At 34.0% G+C, this 20,873-nt stretch overlaps 1 protein-coding gene across 1 annotated transcript in view; it reads left to right on the top strand.

Moving 5' to 3' along the window:
* The window catches only part of LOC145680838 (arylsulfatase B-like), a gene marked incomplete in the record, with an annotated part of 226,445 nt that extends 206,605 nt beyond the window's left edge, over positions 1-19,840 (top strand). The window contains 6 exon segments of the mRNA XM_081751944.1: positions 5,137-5,363; positions 8,025-8,280; positions 8,483-8,640; positions 9,710-9,845; positions 12,082-12,237; positions 16,149-19,840. Of these exon segments, the coding sequence (XP_081608070.1) occupies positions 5,137-5,363; positions 8,025-8,280; positions 8,483-8,640; positions 9,710-9,845; positions 12,082-12,237; positions 16,149-16,702 (1,487 nt within the window).
* Positions 19,841-20,873: the final 1,033 nt, after the last annotated feature.

Raw genomic sequence — 20,873 nt, 5'->3', positions numbered from 1 at the left:
TACGTCCAACTGACTTTCAACCTCGCGTTCGGTTTTGAGAGTGGTTTCTCCAACGCTCTGTAATTTATCCACAGTTTGCTTCCTACCTGCTTTTCACCGACGAAGCTTGTTTTACGAAAGACGGGATATTTAATAGTCACAATAGTCATGTATGGGCAGACGAAAATTCTTATGCAATTGTGGAAAGGGGCCACCAAGACCGATTCGCCATAAATATGTGGGCGGGTATTATCAGTGATCAGATAATAGGTCCATATTTACTACCACCACGATTAACTGCACCAGTGTATACGAGATTCCTGCGAGACATACTTCCAGAGTTATTAGAGGATGTCCCTCTCGGTGTTCGTCAACGGATGTGGTTTCAACATGATGGCGCCCCAGCCCACTTTTCAGCTAGTGCTCGAGAGTATTTGAATCAAACGTTTCGTGACAGATGGATTGGAAGAGGCGGTCCTTGTAATCGGCATGCACGTTCCCCAGATTTGCATCCACTTAATTTTTTCTTGTGGGGTCATGTCAAAACACTTGTCTATGAAACGTCTATAGACAACGCAGAAGAACTTAGCACGAATACTCGCTGTCTGTTATACTATAAGAACAGATCCTGGGTTGTTACAGCGGATGCGTCAGATCTTACTGCGACGCTGTAGCGCCTGTGTTGAAGTAGAGGGACGCCATGTCCATCACCTATTGTAGGATAATTGGGAGATTTGTCTCGTTTACAGGTAATTGATGATGTTCTTGGCTGCATTCAATCCTGCTGTAAAATGTTGATTGAAGACATTATTCCCATTTTTGTGACTTTTGTTTTTAGGAAACAACCTCTTTTGCATTATGGTTGTTTCGCTCAGTTTTGTTTATTTGTTTTCAATGACAACAATACATGGAAGAAAGACTAATAGTGTGATCCTTTTACAACATTTTAGAACGTTTCATGACTATTACCTTTTATTAAATGCGTATGTTCAATGATAGGACAGCGTAATATCATGTATTTAATATTCGTACTAAATTATTCACATTTTCCTTTCATGTTTCCCATTCTTATTTAGTGCGCGTTATGCAACCACACATGGCACGTATAAAACTGTTCGCCATTTTGTGCTTGTGCGAGATATCGACTTAGTACAGACGCATTATTGCTAGCAGTTGGGACAGCTATTCATCCGTATCCTTTTCGACCCATCTTTCTTGACAGATTATCCGGGAATCCCTACGCTCCTTTGGGGAATCCCTTGTGCACGAATTGCACGATCTCGACCTAAGCATTTTTGAATACAGCAGCTTCGGTGTCTTTGACGTGACCATGCCGCATTAGCTCTATCATTCACCATAGTCGAGCTATAGAGCTTTGAATGTCAGTTTCCCACGCTTTCGGCACCTTGTAGCTCCGAAATTATGTACGTTGGACAAAAGTTTATTTGAACTTTTTTTCTTGTTTCCGTGTCAGGAATCATCCCTTAAATTTTGTAACATAGTCACGCGGTCACCCTGTATAATTGATATATATATTTTTAAGTACTAAATATACCTATATCATGTATTTGAGTATGAATTTCCTCTATTGAAAAATGGGTTTAAAATATTAAAATCAATGTAATAAAATATAAAATATAGGCTAGGACTAGGGGGCACGAAAATTCACTTTGCCTAGGTGAACATTTTGCCTTGGTCCGCCCCTGTGTGGCTTTGGTTTTGTTGTGCTCCTTGTGTGCGAAACATTAAACGGCTTTATTAATGACTAAATTCTAGTTATTTTCGAGTGGACAACAGAAATCTATTTTAGGATGGAGTCGAATGGAAACACATTTCACTTTCGCTTTACGTAGATCAATGCAGATTTAATTTTAACTTTTGAAAATCTTGTAAAATGGTTATGTAAAACTTTTTGTTTAATATAATGTGTTTAGTTAAATACAAGTGGATTGGGGTTAACTTTCCAAGTTTGGTTTTTCACGCCGTGTTTCAATTTTCTACCGCTAAGAGTCAGCAGCGAACATGAAATGAATTGCTGATATTTGCCGCAACATGCTATAAAAGGTTTTGGTTAGGGATGGGCAAAACCGGTTTCTATAAAAACCGAAACCCGAAAAACCGACTTTTCGGTTTTCGCCAAAACCATTCGGTTTCCGGAGAACAACGAAACACCATTCTGGTCAGAAATAGAACAAATTTTTTTTAAAAAAACGGAATCGGTTTTGAAGAAAACCGAAACCGGATCAGGTGAAAAACCGAACCGGTTTTGGAGAAAACCGAAACCGGATCAGGTGAAAAACCGAACCGGTTTTGGAAAAAACCGATAACCGGTTCGGAGAAAACCGAAACCGGTTTTGGTGAAAAACCGTTTTTTGGGAAATTGTCAAAAACCGGTTTCGGTTTTCTAAAAATCGAAAACCGAAAAACCGGTTTTTGTACCCACCACTAGTTTTGGTATCGACTTGATGTGTGCCGTGTTACTCGAGGCACTCACATAGAACAGTTGTAATATGTTTGAAGGAAACTTGGACAGTTTACCTTTCTTAGCACATGTCTCACAATAACACACGTTTATTAGATTTCACAGAGTACATTTCTGAAGTGGAGTCCATCATTTTGACTTGCCTTGTATAGGCATTCCCCACCACTCTATCTTGCCTTCAAGAAATAGTGAGTAGTTTTGCGTGTATATGGTTATTATTCTTAAATTATCTATATTAGTTTCTACTTTCACCACTTGCATTTAAGCTTTGCAACATAATTTTATCATATCATTCGCCATAACAATCAAAATTCAATTTCATACATAGGCCTGCATCTTTTGGCTACGGGTCAGACTAGTATTTCCAGTCACTACCCGCCATGGCGATTTCTCACCCGGGAGTTTTCGAGCTCTCTATATATATCAACACTTTTTTAAAAAAATATTTTGGTTTTTGCATCGCAAATTGCTAAACAAATATAAATAAATGTGTGCACCAAATTGTAAGTTTTGTATCACATTTTCCGCATTGTAACAAATTATTATTATTAGTATTTTACTGTTTTATGTGGATAGGAAATAACAAGCGAGTTTCATTTCACAGTGTGAAACGACGGTAGATTAAAAGACTATCCCAATTTAATATTCAAATTTGAAGTAGTACATCTATAACTAAGGTTGTAACAGATTAATAAGATCAAATATAGAATCTGTTCCTTAGATGGTCAATTCCTATCAAAAAACAAATACTCACTAAATGGCTGATTGGCAAACTGAGAGCATTCTGTGCATTTGGTCCTGGGTTTGACCTTTTTGTAGGATACAAACCCGAGTTGTATTTTGACTCCCACTTTAAACAATAGTCCCATTTCATATAGCCTTGGATTTGAAATGGGAAGTAAGCTTGAATCAACCAATCATCTTTCATACAAGAAGTTTTAAGAAATAATAACGTCAACATTGATTTTATAATTAGAGAAAACACACAAAATAGTGTAACAATTACTTTTAGAAAAATAAAGTGCTACGAACATCCCTGGCTCCAGAAGCGAAGAGTACCTTATATTCTCCACTGGGGGATTCTGAGAAATACTTTTTAACCCCAATAGACATGAAGGAATTATGTCAAAAAGTATGAACAAAATTATCCCGAGATTTGAATAATAGAAAATTTTAACATATTTAATGAAGCTAAGCAAAGTTGTGCGCTCTCAAGCTAGGAAATTATTCCATAATGTTAGTTTCACTGAAGAGCTAGCATCATGTGCATTTTTCTTTTCTTTTTCTTCCTTTTCTTATTTGGTGATGAGGGATAAAAAATCACTATGAAGTTGTGTCAGACCTGTTGACGTTGTATAAAACTATGAGGTTAAAGCTATACGAGCTCAAAAATCTATTCTTGGATTCACACCTACACTTTGCTCTCAAATCTGAAGATTGTAGAGTAAATGACGAACCTAGAAAAAGCTTTCCTCATGCTAGTAGTTAAATGGAAAAGTTACAATGGAACTTGAACAGGATCAGGGCCGTGCCGTGGGATATTAGATAAATCAAAATAGATGATATCCAGTTTTGTTCACACCACTGCATAACTGGATATCATCTATTTTGATTTATCTAAAACCTGCAATTCCATTAACCATCTATATCTGCTTTAAAAATCTCCAATAGATTCGATATTCATGGACGACCCTTGTCTTTATTGACTAGCTATCTACAAAATCACACCCAGAGATCGTCATGGCAGGATTGATTTCTAATCTTCTACCTGTAACACCCGAAGTAGCAGAGGGGAGTATATTTGGACCACTCTTATTCATATTATACATGGATAACCAGGCTAGTTGCTTCAACTCAACTTCCAGCAGAATCTTGTTATTTGTAAAGGACAGCAAAATCTTCAGGGAATTCAACAGTAAAAAGGATTCCGAACTACTACGAAACAACATAGACAATTTCTCCGCATGATGTATTGTATGGCTTCTAAAAGTGAACCCCGCAAAGAGTAGTTCCATAATATTATCCTTAAAGAAAAATACTGTATAGATCTCATACAACATAAATGGTTCGTCCATCGCGAGAATCAATAGACATGAGGACCTCGGAGTTACTTTCGATACTAAAAGAATACACTAAAAAAATAACTTTCACAGAACACATAAAAACACAATAGTTAAGCTATCAATGCGCATCCTAGGACTTCTGCACAGATTACCTGAAATATGGAACTTCTATTATTTAGCAACGTTTTACAAGGCAAATATTTCTCAAAAGACAGAATATTGTTCTCTTATTTGGACAATGGTAGCTCCTATCCAGGTTAAATTAAGTTCTAAACTTTTTCCTTGCAACAGCACGTTTCAAGAATACCTAGCACACGTATGCTGATAAAACACAGACTACTACGAACATTAAATATTCAACTACCTGACACCCATCATAAAATTAGTGATCTCAAATGTAGATTTCTTTGATATTCCCATAGATTTCTGTGATATTCCAGTGCAAACTGGCGTTCAGTTGTGACTGGAATTAGTTGATAAATAAATAAATAATTTTGAAAGTTAATTAAGGTCCATTTTGGGCTTTGTTTAATTAAGAATTCTTGCTGCTATCATACTAAGAAACAGTAACATATATTAATTTATTTTAAACAAAATACTGTATATTTGCAGGTATGCAGCACAAAGTTATTCTGGCTCCTGAACCATGGGGCCTTCCACTAAAGGAAAAAATACTTCCTCAATATTTAAAAGAAGCTGGATATGTAACAAGAGCTATCGGCAAATGGCATCTTGGCTTCAGTAGGAAAGAATACCTACCGACCAATCGTGGATTTGATTCTCATTATGGTTACTGGAACGGTTATCACGATTATTATGATCACACAATGTTAGCTACTGTAAGTTTAAATTACATTATAATTTTCCTCTGTAATATCAATATTATGTAAGTTCGAGTCTTTCATACTTTAGTTCTTTTCTCTATATGTTAGTTTTGGTTATTAAGTAATGTTGTGACTATTAGATAGTAATATTTTGTAATTCTGAAAATATTAATTAGGTTAGACAAATAATAACTACATGACGTACATAATGCAAAGTAAAATTTTGATTCAAGATTCACGACTCCAGCTACGTCTTTCTGTTTTCATTTATATTTTTCTAAAATGTTCGTTACATTATTCTATATTACCAGTGCTGGCTGGTAAGACCTGTTTCTAGGTGATCTATACAAAAAAGCTAAAAAAAATGTTTGAAGAGACAGGATGGCGCTATGTTTCTTCAAAGCAAGTTTGAAAGCACCGCAACAAGTAACATAAGGTAATGGTTGTGACATTGGACAATCTTGGTGGATTACCTACCAAAAGGGTTCCATGATACCACAGAATATTATCTTTTCGTCCACCGACAAGCACTTACCAAACACCGACCCATTGAAATCCATAACCAATCTTTACTGCAAAATACTCAAGGTGAACGGAAGTTTTGAAAACACCTGCCTTGAGAATTGTTACTACAATCGCCTTATTCGTCTGACTTACTCCCAGTAGCTATACATATGGTAGTATATTCCTAGAACTAAAGAAGCATCTATGTGGCATGCAATTTCTGAATATAAATTACATAAAATATGCGTAAAAGAGACTATGGAACTTCTTTTAATAGTTTCCCGCTCAGAGAAGTACATGGGTATAAATGGGAGTTATGTTGAAAAACTATAATGTAGTAAAAATTTTAAAACGAAATTCTCACTAATTTGGAAACATTCCTCATAGAAAAAGAAAGTTAAGAATTTGTAAAAGTTTTCTGCCTAAATCTTTGAACTTGTAGAGTATATTCATGTTATTATACTAACGAATCAGAAGCTTACCATTATCAACTCTGTATGCTAGGTATTAATATCATCAGCACAATGAACTAGATACGTGCAATTGAAATCAATCTGCAAGACTGGTTTCTCAAGATTTGGGAGAAGTAAAAGCGTTATTAACACACAGTCCAATACTTTGTTTCATAGAAATATAGCTATTACACACCAGGCTCCAACACCTATAGAAATATCCATAATGTAAATGTAGTTCTCCCTTTTTATATAAATTAGTTGGTGTTAGCTTGAGTGGAAGTGACTTAAAGGCTGTATAAAAGTAATCGAATAATTTACTGAAGACTATGTAAATCGCTTTTACAAAATAAGATTCATTTTATTTTTTAAAGGTAATTGCGTAACAAAATTGGTAAAACAAAGTTCATTCCTAACTCGTTTCTTCAAAGGGTACACAACTTTTATTTGTGAAAATGCACGTAAGTTCCAAAAACCCATTTTAAAATTTCTATCTTACATAGATGTGACATTCAGGGTACGAGATTTAGTTCAACTGTATTGTATCATACTTCACATAAAATTAGTTATACAGTACATGAATTTCACAATTCTCAACGTAGGTCTTAAAGCCCTCCCCACTGGTCCAGTGACTAATGCCAGCGCCTTGAGTGTACTTGGTAACGGGAACGTCTCGTATAACCTTGGTGCTGAAAAGGGGACGCTAAACAATAAATAAATAAAAATAAAAAATAGTGGAATGGTTAAAAAAAGCCTCTGAATTGTATTTACAAAACAAACCTTACATCAAATAATATGTTGAAACATTCAAGGATACATTAAAAAAAATAGTAGAACTATCTTCTTTCACTCTGCTCAGTGGTAGAGCGTTCACCTCTGGTGCTTGGGGTCCCGGGTTCGATCCCAGCCCCCGCCAAGTGAACTTTGTGGTGGACAAACACCGTGTGCGTGGGTTTTCTCGGGGTTCTCCCGTTTCCTCCCACTTTCTTCATTCCACCATTTCCTTCATTACTCATCATCACCGTCTCCTTTAGCCTAACCGGCAGAACCGCGGGACGTAAAACTCAAAGATTTCATTTTTTTTCTTTCACTCTGTTGGCACTATGATTTGGATAAACTAAATAAATTCGATCATTTTTAAAGTATTTAAGTGAAATACATAATACACTTACGATTTAAATAAAGTTATTCTACTTCGTCAAAGAATATCTAATAACAGAAATATAGCCAAGTACATCATTACACGCAAATCCAATTATGGCATAGATATTAAATTAGTTTTATGTTTAGTATGGAATGATTTCAGTACATACTTGTATTTTGCGGGTGTAGCTTGGTTAGAGTTGAAGGGTGGACTTGAATCATAATATTTTAAGAGTAACATAATTGGATCCTCCTAGAAAGAGGAAAAGTAATTTTTAGCACATATTTTTTTATCTATCTTTTGTCAGCTTATGTAATATTTGTTACAGAAGAAACCCTTTAAGTTAAAAATACGTTAAATAGGAAATAGTCAATAAAAAAAATGATTAGAAACAAAAGTAACCGAGAATTTCTATGAACAAGATATTTATCCAGCACGTAGACAATATTGGATCAAAGAGTTGTAATAGTATTTCAACATAGAGAAATATAATTAATAATAAAAATATTTTTAGTGTTTTTTCTCATCTAGTGCATATTTTTTTGTTTACTTATTTTTTTTTAATCATCGTTGCAGTTTAAACCATACCGAGGATATGATATGAGAAGAAACATGTCAGTTGACTGGGATGCAGCTGGTAAATACTCAACAGATCTGTTCACTGAGGAAGCAGTTCGCCTAATCCAAATGCATGATACGACAAAGCCTTTGTTTATGTACTTTGCTCATCTAGCTCCTCATGCTGGAAATGACGATGAGCCCTTCCAGGCACCACAAGAAACCATTGAGAAATTTCGACATATTAAAGATCCTGAGAGGAGAATATATGCAGGTATAGTGTCTATGTTTAGAGGAAAAGGTTCAATTTATTATTGTATAAAAATTAGATTTTTATACAATTGTAATCTATTGCATAAAAAATAGATTCATCTTGGAGTTTTAGAAACTCGTAATTCACATGAAAGAACTAATCGTAATGATTTAGGACTCTCATGAATATAGATTGTTATTTTTCGTAATTGTTTTGTTTGCAGCTATGGTTTCCAAACTGGATGATTCTGTAGGAGAAGTAATGCAAGCGTTGAAAACCAAAGGCATGCTAGAAAATTCCATTGTGGTCTTTATGTCAGACAATGGCGCTGTGACACATGGCATACATGCAAACAAAGGTTCTAATTGGCCATTGAAAGGAGTAAGTAGAATATCAATCTAATTGAACTTAATCGTAGAGACTGAGAAATGAAATGGAATTATGAAATGTATGATTAATAATAGTGAATGGTTCTAGAAGTAGTTATGGCATAGGTCATTACGCCAGTTAAGTCACGAGTTTTTATTTGAATCAGTCGGATCTGGTTCTTGATTCTAAGACCCCGTCTGACCCTGTAGCTGAGACATATCTAGGCGTATCAGATATCATATTAGCTTTACAATATAGTTTGCAAAATTTTACATTAGGTTAATTATATTCAGTGCTCAAGCTCAAATATTCACGTATTCGATTCCCGATGGGACACCATTTCTTAATCACAAAAAAATTAATCTAGACGTTCGGAGTTTGTCATCTTACAGAACCAATTTCATTAAAATGTCGACTTGCAGATTACGGTAACGTGGTATTCATTTCTACTAGGAATCGAATTCGAGTTCCTTATGCCAAAGTCGATAATACAATCAATCATATGTCAGAGATTCATACAAAGGAACTTCTCAAGAGACACAAATTTGATCACGTATGTTCACAGACAAGAGAGAAATAAATAAAATTATAGATTTAGTGAGCAGAAAGAGAGCGTGTATCAATCATTCTTGTTAAACCCACGTTTCAAGGCTTAATACTATTCATATACCGACCCGAAAACTTTTTAGCAACCCTTGTAGAGTGTAGCTTGGTCGGAGTTGAAGAGTAAGATAATTGACTTCAAAAAAAAAAGTAATCTTTTATCTACATTTTTTGTGTCAGCTTATGTAATATTTATTACAGAAGAATTGCGAATAGTCAGGGAGAAATTATTCATTAATAACACCCTAAACTTATTTTCCAGCAGACCACGTTTTAAAACAGTTCAAAATAATCAACAACAAATTGCACAAATTTTCATCTGATTTCCACATAATTATATTCTTGTTTCTTACGTGTCCATTCCTAATCACTAATGTGATGATGTCAGAATCTTTAATATGCTTTATAATGCACTTTTTTTGTGTATCCATTATCTTTTTGTGCACCTAATGATTGTTTGGTACTTTTTGATTATTAGTTGAAGGAGTCTCCATGGGAAGGTGGAGTAAGAGGAGTTGCAGCAGTTTGGAGTCCAAGGCTAAAGAAAATGCAAAGGGTCTCCAATCAGTTAATGCATATCATGGACTGGATGCCTACTTTATACTCGGCTGCAGGTTAGTGATTTCACTTTAATTCTATTATAGCCTATACATTTCATTTCATGCTATTTCGAATCAATTTGAACGTTAAAAAACACGTTTCGTGAAGATTATCACCTTACTACAGACGAAATATAGCGTGTAATAGTACATTCGAACGTTTCTTCAAGTTTATTTGGAACTTGTCCAAATTATTTCATAAAATATTGCTAAATAGCTATCAGTCATGAGAAAGTATTTTGCGCCTCCTTATTTCATTTGAGTAGGTCGGTTTTGAAACGAAATCTTTCATTTTTACGTCCCACGACTATGCCGACTAGGCTAAAAGAGTCGGTGATGATGACAAATGAATGGAACGGCGGAATGAATAATGTAGGAGGAAACGAGAGTACCCCAAGAAAATCCACACACACGGTATTTGTTCACCACAAAGTTCACTTAACGCTAGCTGGGATCGAACCAGGGACCCCACGGCCTAGAGATGAACGCTCTACCACTGAGGTCGGTTTTGTGTCTGTTGAGCAAGTTTCTATGCTACTAAATAAAAAAACACCAGTGAAGATGTATTCAAAGTTGGTATAATAAATTTCAGCAGACTGGCTTTGTAAGGGCAAATCGTTTGGTGAACGTTTCACTTCTTAGTCAAATAGTGAAAGAAATTATAGGGTATTTTCAAAGTATTGTAGTTCCCAGAAGTCTATGATTTATTTTGTGAGGATATATATGAAACACGACCTCTATAAACCACCATTTCTGCAAGATACAAACCATTAATGAGGCCATATTGAAACATTTCTGCCAGAAGTTAGTTGATCGTATTGACATTTTCAATGTACTGAAATGCGCTTAAATTGAGTATTTCTAAGCTCAGTAATCGTTGTAGTAATCGTTGGTGAATAAATGTAGACAGTTACATTATGTATGTGTAAAATATTATCTTATTTTGACAATTTGTAAATATTTAAAACGTTCAAATTATTTTGAAATACCTTCATTTGTTTTATTTTTAATTAAGAAGTGGCTAGATATAGTTGGGTACGAAGGGTAATACAGTTATTTGACAAATATTATAATTATTATCAGGATTATTATCAATGCATCTTTCTTTGAAGAATAACAAAACGGTTGGAGCAAACATTATCTTCAAATAAAATTTATGAAATCGTAGGCTGCATATACTATATATCTTTCCAGGCTGAACCTTGAGATGTAAACTAAACTTTCTGCAGGTTGAAATTTGTGGCATGTTTTCTTAAAATATTATAAATATTAAATAGTATATATTAAAAAGCTACAACGTCGCTCATCAGTTTTTATTGTAGTATTTATTAAAAACTATTAGAAATTGGCGCCTATACTTGTGTAGTTAATTCTAATTAAATAGTTGCTACGAGGCTAAGAGATACGGTGATGATGATAACCAATGAAATGGTGAAAATAGCAGTTATATTCAGTATCCTGCATTATTAGTTCAGTTAATATGACAAATATCTATATATAGCTAATATTTGTTCTGTTAACCATTGATATTGTTTCTATTACCCTTACTTAGATAAAGTTACACAAAAGTAAAACAAAAAGTAAGTTAGACAAAAATAAAACATTTAACACATATATTTTAATAGAAGAATCATTTCAATTGTAAACTGTACGCATAAAGAGAATCGCAACATTTCTGCTGATGTTTTAACAATTTTTAAAGTATATATGTTCAATTAAAAATGTATTCATCGCTGTTTCCAAAAATAAGCGTTAATGTTGACACGCTTTGTTTCCAGTATAAGGACTGTGCGTTATTATTCAAAAGTAGCCACATGAGTTAGATGTGACCACTGAACTCTTAAGTTCAATTTGTTGATAACACAAATAACATAAGATCTTGCAATAACTATTGTATAAAGAAGGGGAAGAAACCGTGGAATATAAGAACTTTACCCCAATAAACCACTTTTCCGTCAGAATTTAACCGTGATTAATAACAAAACATTATGTTCCTGTTTTACGACATCAACTCAATTAATATTGTATTTAACGTGGTGTCTGTTAATATCAAGACTTTCTGTCAGCACGGATTAAATAAAATCTAGAATAATTTAAATAATGAATTATTTATTACATAATTCGGATAATATTTTAAGAAATCATTATGTTTCTAAAACACAGTAGCTTATACAGATTAGATAATTTGATATAGACAGTGTGTACCATTTTTCATAATGTTTGATGCAACAAAACATAATTTTTTCTTTAGGATTGAATGTAAGAAATCTTGGTAGCATTGATGGTTTAGATTTATGGGAAACACTTTCAGAAGATAAACCATCTCCTAGGACCGAACTGCTCCACAACATCGATGATATTGATGAATACGCAGCTATTCGTAGAGGTGACTGGAAGTACATAACAGGTAACATTTTTTTCTTCGTTTATATATATCATTAATATTTCTTAAAACGGATTGAAAACAAAATACATTATTTAGACACTGTACTTGATTGATATTTCTATTTTGCCTAAAAGAATGTTTTCTTAAATGTATGAAGAAGATGGTCATAGAATCTATCCTAACCATGTATTAATCTATTAAATTCTTTAGCATATAATTGTGACACAAATGTGCAGATTGAGCAGATGAATATTCCTGTATTAACTTATTAAATTGATATATATATATATATATATGTATGTATGTATAAAAGCAAGTTGTTATTATATCCTCTCTCTCTCTCTCTCTCTCTCTCTCTCTCTCTCTCTCGATATATATATCGATATATATATAAAATTATCCTAATCAAAATACACGTTTTTATCTATAATTATTTCTAGAAGAAATCTATTCTGAAAAGTCATGTAATGGATGAATAATTGTTAAATTGAAGATCTCTTTAAAAATAAGAAAAAAGGAAACTAATTTTCAGTACGCTGATAAGCAGATTATGTTGAATATTTGCTTATCAGCATATCGAAAATTAGTTTATTTTGTTTTTAAATTTCTCTAATATAACAATTATTCAATCATCACATGACTTTTAAGAATAGATCTCTTCTAGAAGTAAGTATATAGAAGTATGCATTTTAATTAAGACGATTTTCGGTGGTGTTTATATGTTTCCATTTTAAATAGTTAATATAGAAAATTCATTGTACAGATGGATGGTGCGAATGAAATGTTCACTCTAGAGGCGTTATTTCCAAAGGTCATACAAATGAAAACTGTTGATGAAAATTGTCTTCGACTACAATCAGACACTTTTATCATCCCTCAGCCAATAATTAAATTTCGTGACGAAAGAAGTCTGGACTGGAGTTTGTGATGTGAAGAAGTCCTTAACCGCACGTTGCACCGCCTGATCATCAGGGGTCTTCTCTCTCAACAAGTGTACGAGGTACCGAAAGAAATTGTGATCGGAGGGAAAGATGTCAAGAGAATGCGGTGAATGAGGGAGTATTCAATATTGCAACTCATGGAAGATCTGCAACTCCCCCGAGCGATGTTTTTGCGTGTATTGTCGTACAGTATGAGGTCACCATGTCTTTTGTATGTTTCTCGATGCTTGCGGGCAAAGTTGCCAGGAATTTCAGAAAGTTGCACTGTAACGATCCATTGTGATAGTTTCACCTCGTAATAGATCAACGCCACTATCGATCATTATGCCACCAATATCTTCTACGAGTATAAAAAACCGTTCTGGACTTTGATCAGGATGCAGCCACTGTCTTCACTATTTACGATTGTCGTAACATATCTATTTTTTTATCAGATGCAGGAAACATTTCCGGTTTATTCCTTAAAATCAGAGTAGTTACATCTCCAGATGGCGATTCATGTTTACCTCATGGGTGTCAACTCATGTGCACCCATGATTTCTACTTTTTCATCTTAGTGAGTGCACAGAGGTTCCAAACGACAGTGCTATGGTGTACGCCTAACTCGTCTGCAATGGAACTAACATTTTTGAGATGGTCCGCTTTTGTGGTGTTCTTGAGAAACTCATCTGACAATGATGTTGGTTGGTGCCCAAGGAAAGAATTGGACAAACCAAATACGAAAGATGCATTCATTCACCATTCCTGGATCAAATATACTGTGGATGATTTCTTTTTATTTTTTTGCGTCTTGCTGAGGAAAATAACCAAGTTTCAATTTGTAAAGAAAATTCACTCTCGCAATTGCACGTCCTCCATTGTGCAATTTCATACGACCCTGTCCAATAACGCACTGCCTTCTGATTGTGATGATATCCTAGTCTATTTTCTGTATATGTACAGAGTTTTGACTTCAGATGCGTAACGTTAGTGTGTAGTGTGTTTGAGGTGAATTTTCCACCACGCGTCAAAGCAGACATTTCATTAGCATCTAGCTAATATTTTTTTTCACAATCATATTTTAAAAAATACCATAATTCAAGTAAAAATACACTTCAAAATAATTGTTACACATATATTTTTTCTCTCAATACCTTAAGTCTTGTTTCCCGGTGAGAGCGCCTTGGGGTATGAATATATCTTAAACTGTTTGGGTTCCACCTTAAACTGTAGGTCCACATCTTACATAGCCTTGGTGCTGAAAAGATACGACGCTAAACTTCAATAAACAAACCATTTGGAAGTTGTAACAACCAGATAGGCTGACTTTCTGAACAAATACTTAGATTTCCATTCTATTGGATTTCTAGATATTTATATTTGAATATGATGAACCTAATCTAACAGAAATTGAAATTTTTCCTGCATGTTTTCGATATTATGTATTTTTATGCAAGGTGGTATCATTACCAATAGAATGGAAAATTATGCAAGATTTGAAGTTCTAGAGCATTTATGAAAGTAGAATTGAGTAGCTTTAGCTTCAGAAAATGATAAAATACCGTATTCTGACTGAATTGATTAGAGAGTTGTTGGTTTGTATAGTAGTATTTGGTCTAGGAATTAATTCGTGCTGGTGGACAAGAGATGGCGCAACGAACGGAGCGTCCCACAGTTCCGTGTATCCACACATGTGTTGCAAACCCCTGTCATCGCGTATCGTTCGTAGTATAGGGCAGTGGATTAAAGCGTCAACAACACCAGTTTGTAGTTAAGTGAACATGGCGCAATTTGTGCCTGATAAAGTGTTTTTGCGGGGTGTCCTGCTGCATTACTTTAACATGCAGAAAAGTGCGACTGAAAGTCATCGTATTTTGGTGGAAGTGTATGGTGACCATGCTCTAGCTGAGCGAACGTGTCAGAAGTGGTTTGCACGGTTTAGAAGTGGTGATTTCGGCTTGGCAGACCAAGAGCGAGCTGGACAGCCAAAAAAAATTTCAAGACGAAGAATTGACAGCATTGCTCGAGCAGGATTCGTGTCAAACGCAGGAACAACTTGCAGCAGCATTAGGCGTTGATCAAACAACAGTCTCCAAACGCTTGAAAGCCATGGGAATGATTCAAAAGATGTCACATTGGGTTCCACATGAATTGAAAGACAGAGACGTTGAAAGACGAAAAACCATTTGCAAATTGCTGCTTCAACGACAGAGCAGAAAGGGGTTTCTGCATCGAATTATTACGGGTGATGAGAAGTGGATCCATTACGAGAACCCTAAACGAAAAAAGGCCTGGGTGAAACCAGGTGAACCAGGTCCATCACAACCAAAACGAGATATTCACTGTGCAAAGGTTATGCTGTGCATATGGTGGGATATGAAAGGTGTGGTGTACTATGAGCTGCTGCAACCGGGTGAAACTATGAATGGAGAACGTTATCGACGACAATTAATGCGTTTGAAGCAAGCTCTGGCCAGAACATGACCAGAATGGGAGAACAGACATGATAAACTTATTGTTCAACATGATAACGCTCGCCCACATGTCGCAAAACCGGTCAAAACCTATTTAGAAAATGTCGGATGGGAAATTTTACCCCACCCGCCGTATTCACCAAACGTTGCTCCTTCGGACTACTACTTGTTCGATTGCATGAACAACGATTTGATTGGACAGCGGTTTACTTTTTCAGAAGATATCGAAACATGGGTCTCTGACTGGATCGCTTCCAAGGATGAGGACTTCTTTCGCCACGGAATCCGTACATTGCCTGACAGATGGGCGAAAGTGGTGGCTAGCGATGGACAATATTTTTCTTAAGGTATTTATGTATTTTGTGTTTGTACTACAGCTTCAATGTGTGCGTACCAACCGCACGAATTAATTCCTAGACCAAATAAATCTGAATCCTTTTTAAGTTATCTGATTAGTTAATTAGGTCTATAAATTACGCGCGAGTTGTTTCATTGAAAGTTCATAAAAACAAATTCATGATTGCCTTGCTTATTTCAGGAACGGTGTTTGCTGGAAAGGCAGACGGTTGGTATGGAGAGCCAGGAAGAGATGTTTCTGAAGTGGAATACAACTCGGAAGATGTTCTAGAAAGCAAGACATCAGAAGCCATAAAAGAAGTCAGCGACATAGTTAATGAACACACTATTCTAAGACTGCGGAATGAATCAGAAATCTTCTGTGGCTTTAAACCAAGAAATAGCCCAGTTTGCAGACCGAAAGAAGCACCATGTTTGTTTAATATTCGTGATGATCCTTGTGAATATCACAATCTAGCGGATTCAAGACCTGTTATTGTACACAGTCTTGAGCTGAGTTTAGCACTCTACAGAGCTTCTGCTGTACCAATTGCCAATAAACCTGATGACGTAATGTCCAATCCTGCTTACTGGAATGATACTTGGGTTAATTGGCAAGATTATCCAGAGATTAGGACAGTATTTGAATATCCTGTAACGTTGGCTACATTGTTCATGTCAATGGCTACGATCACGCTAGTATCCCTTGTAGCACTTGTAGCAAAGCAATTTCACAGTCGTAAGCAAGTACAATGAAAATAATTTTAAGGCTGATATGTAAATAAAGAGCGTGTTCTTGTGTTCCTGCGTAATTCACTTGTCACAAAGAGTGAGTTACGAAATGATCTGAAATGTGCTAGTCATACAGAACTTCATTTTTATTTAGATAAATTATATTCACTGAAGTGTATCCAAGTTTTGTCTAGAACACAGCTCATAATTAGTGTTCTTCAGAACTACAAATTCTGATAACTTTTCGTACATTAAGTTATCCTGAAAGAAAACAGTACATTAGGTACAGTTGAGATATTTACATTCTACCAGATGTAACTATCGATTACAGAAAGGGCCAATGGCTAACAGCAAATGAGCAAGCTCTTCCCCCAAATATTTTCCCAATCTGAATAAGTTCATTCATGCGAATAAATTAATGCATTATGTTAGATGGTGATCAACAGAACTAAAGAGATAATTTAATATATTTTACGTAATAAGTACTTCTTAGTATAACTTTTTAAAAAGAATGAATTTATGAAATACGTAATTGTGTTCAATACAATAATTTCATTCAAAACATAATGTCTCAAATCTTTAAAGCAGACAAGGTGAAAGAAAATAAGTACAGTAGTTAAGATGAAAGGACATTTTTATGTTACTTTCAACGTTTAGTTGTATCAAACATCCAAACCCGTTCATCGTTTCATAATTTGAATCAAGCTGGGAGTATAACAGCTGTTCTTTAGTCTCATTTAAACTAAAACGAAAGACGATTTTTAACGTGCCTCTATTTTTTTAGTTTTACGAAAATATTGTGAAGTTTTACTCTAGAAAGATCCTTTAGTAAGTATATCAATATTACTTCAAATACGTACACGTGTACAGAAATATTTTTTGGCTACTTCAAGAATATCAAGAGTAGACTCTTTTCATTAAATGGCACAGCATGCTAATCTGAAACATAGTTACACAGATAAAATATTATATGTATAAACTACAAACTTTTATGTATTTCATTTTCTCAAACCACTTTTGAAAACTCATTGTTGTTCAGGTTAAATGCTTACTTTTGGTGCTGATTTGTTTACAAGCGATGTTAAGCTTGTGATGGAAGAATTGCTAGATCAGTAGATTTTCTGGGATTATCTCGTTTCTCGTGAATGCGTTTCTTCACTAACTCTTTCATAATCATCCATTTGTACACCTCTTCTAACCACTTCTTTTAGCATATATTACAGCACAAGTCATTTGACATTAGATTAAAAATTTCATATCGTTTCATTCTTGTCCAGTTAGGTTACCTTAAATATGTATTTCGAGTTCACATTTCTTGAGAGTTTTTAGTTCAAAAATGACTTCTAATCCCACGTTTTTTTCAACTTTTTATTGTTTGATGTAAGGTGTAATTTTGCTAAGAATTTAATATAGACACAAACAAATCATGTACTTATATACTTACATAGTATATGTGTATTCGAAATCAATAAAACTAATTCTACCTGCGCCTTTATTTTCATCGAAAGGCGAACTGTGAGTTACAAAGGCAGGTAGCTGTAGATTCTAACACTAATATCGAGTTATTAGAACAATAACTAGGAAAAATATTGGTATTAGTAATAGAATGTAGCTGTAGATAATGATAGCAAAAATCAATACGTAGGCAAGACAGTACTTTTGATTTTTTTAATAAAATTTTGTATACTAATCAAATCAACTCGATAAATACTGAAATCGAGATTTTCAATTTATTTACTGAAATTATTTTGGTACAAATAAGATTATGTATGTTTCATATATATAAATTTAACTTTTTCTAATTAAAAGATTGTGATATGTATCTTCACTTTTAAGTAAAAGACGGTTCACTATGTCTGTGATTCGTAAGGTGAAAACTTTTTAGTATTAAAAATATTCCGTACTCGTAAAATTTTGGCCAATGTACTAAAAATACAATTTTCATCTAATGAAGAGTCATGTTAAAAAGACTTGAATGCTCACAATTGTTTAAACAGATTTGTACTTTGGAGTATAAATACACTCGGACAAAAAGGGAGATAATAGTTGTCCTATGTTGTCGAATGTGCATAAGTTCTGCCACTGAATCTACAATAAATGATATCCACAATGGTCTTACGAAGGAAAGAAAAATAATGCAATACAATACATTTTATCAAGCACATCATTTAATCTGATAGTGTAAAATATCTGTAGACTGTAAATGTAAATATACACTACAATACACTAAATTCTACATTTTTAGCTAAAAATCAGACTTTCCATGAATGGTAAAGAAGTGTTTTTTTTTTTTTTTCGTACGGAGCTAAACTTTTAAACTGAATCGGTTGCGCCAAACTTTGTCCGTCATTTTTGATATTCGATCGAGGTTTGTAAAAACCAAAGGATGAGTGTAGAGTGTTTGGTACAGAGGTTTATACCGTTGATAGTGAACAAGAAAAACGGATGTTGACCTACATAATTTTGCTTCTTAAATCTTTCAGAAGATGTGAGCTAATTTAAGTTGTTCTAAGTTTACGAACACTACTTTCTCTTTGAGTTGTAAAATTATGTACCCAAGAGCTGCCTCCATTCAAACGTTTTGGGAAAATAAAGTATATTGATGAATACGCACTTTTGACAGATACCGCATCAAGAAATTCTCTATTAACTACAACACATCCTACGGATATGACTAGAGATTCTTATCTTTCTTAACATGGCTGTACAATATCAACTAAAGCTATTAACATAAAAATCAAGAAGAAACAACTTGAGCATATTGAATATATTGATATAAATCCTGTTATTGTTTAAATTTTATTTGTCACCCGAAAATTTATTTAAGGGAGACAATTTCATTCTTAGACATGAACTGAAATTTTCCTTAATAAAAATAATATTAAATGTCATGCGTGAACTATGAACAAGGTTTATTCAGTAAACTTCTAACAGTGTATTCAAAATGACCAAATAATAATTGCACAGAAGAATTAATGCATAATTTATATTTAGTTTGTTTTTATATATCATGTTATTAAAATATTGTGGTGTGTATGAGGAAACCATACACTGTGATTTAGTAAGATGCTCCTTATTTATGCTTGCAATAGACTATGATTAGAAATTAATGTCTGTTGGAGGTAACTGTGTTTAATCTCATTAAATAAATGTTTTTTTTTTTTTTTTAGAAAAGTATTAAATATTTTTATTAAATTTGTGTTAGTCAATGCCCGATATCAACTTTGTGTCAATAAAACATGTATACAAGTGAATGGACAGAATTATTTACAAATAAAAATAATATCCAAATATTTCTCTGGTATATTCAATATTCTTCATAGAATAATGGTAATTGTTATAATAATTTTAACAATTATAATCGATGCTATTAATTAATCCGATGTTTCAACCGATGCTATTATTTAAAACAAAATGCAAGATTTTTAACTGTTCCTAACCAATGAACTTTCGGTTCTTTAGAATTAATTTCATGCTATATTTTAAAGAGTTGTTTGAAAGGGCACAAAATTAGTATATGCCCTTAGTTCTTCTTGCTTCAAGGGTTATAAATATAACGTCCACTTGTATTTTCACGATCAAATGTGTGTCCCTACACATTGCCTTGCAAAATATGACCACGATTTGCATATAAGGATGCAGGTTGCATTAGAATCTGTGATAGAGTTATTAGCTTGACTAGAGAAGTATGTCTATATAGGTAATAAGCAGCATCAGTTCAATATCATCTCTAAAAGATTCAGATTCTCATTTTCTCAATTTCTTGTCTGATACTTAAGGCAAGCTACAATGTTATCTGTAGACTTTATTTGCATATTTTTTTTTCAGATGTGATATTGATATGCTCATTAAATAGAAATTCGTTTTAGCTGTTTTGGGGCGAACTAACAGAGTTTTATAGTTCATATATGTTATTATTTTGGAGGTTAGTGCATGTTTATATCGTTACTACATATAAATGCATATTTAAAGGAATGAACAAATTGATAATTTTTAATGTCCCCCAACTTTCCTCTAAATGGAATTTCAAGTTTCTAATATAAATAGACTAAACACCTTGAAATGGTTCATTATTATCAGTTTAAATTTTAGAAAATTTTCCAAGGACATGTAAAAGGAGAATAAGAAAGGGGGTGAGTGATTCATTCTCGGAGCAATGATGCAAGACTGTCACTGTTTCGAAGGATAGACCTAT

The sequence above is a fragment of the Thermobia domestica genome, chromosome 3 (genome assembly GCF_964235325.1).
Source record: "Thermobia domestica chromosome 3, izTheDome1.hap1.1, whole genome shotgun sequence".
Lineage (NCBI taxonomy): Eukaryota > Metazoa > Arthropoda > Insecta > Zygentoma > Lepismatidae > Thermobia > Thermobia domestica.
The sequence above is the reverse complement of the archived record's forward strand: the minus strand, read 5'-3'. Positions and strand labels throughout refer to the sequence as shown.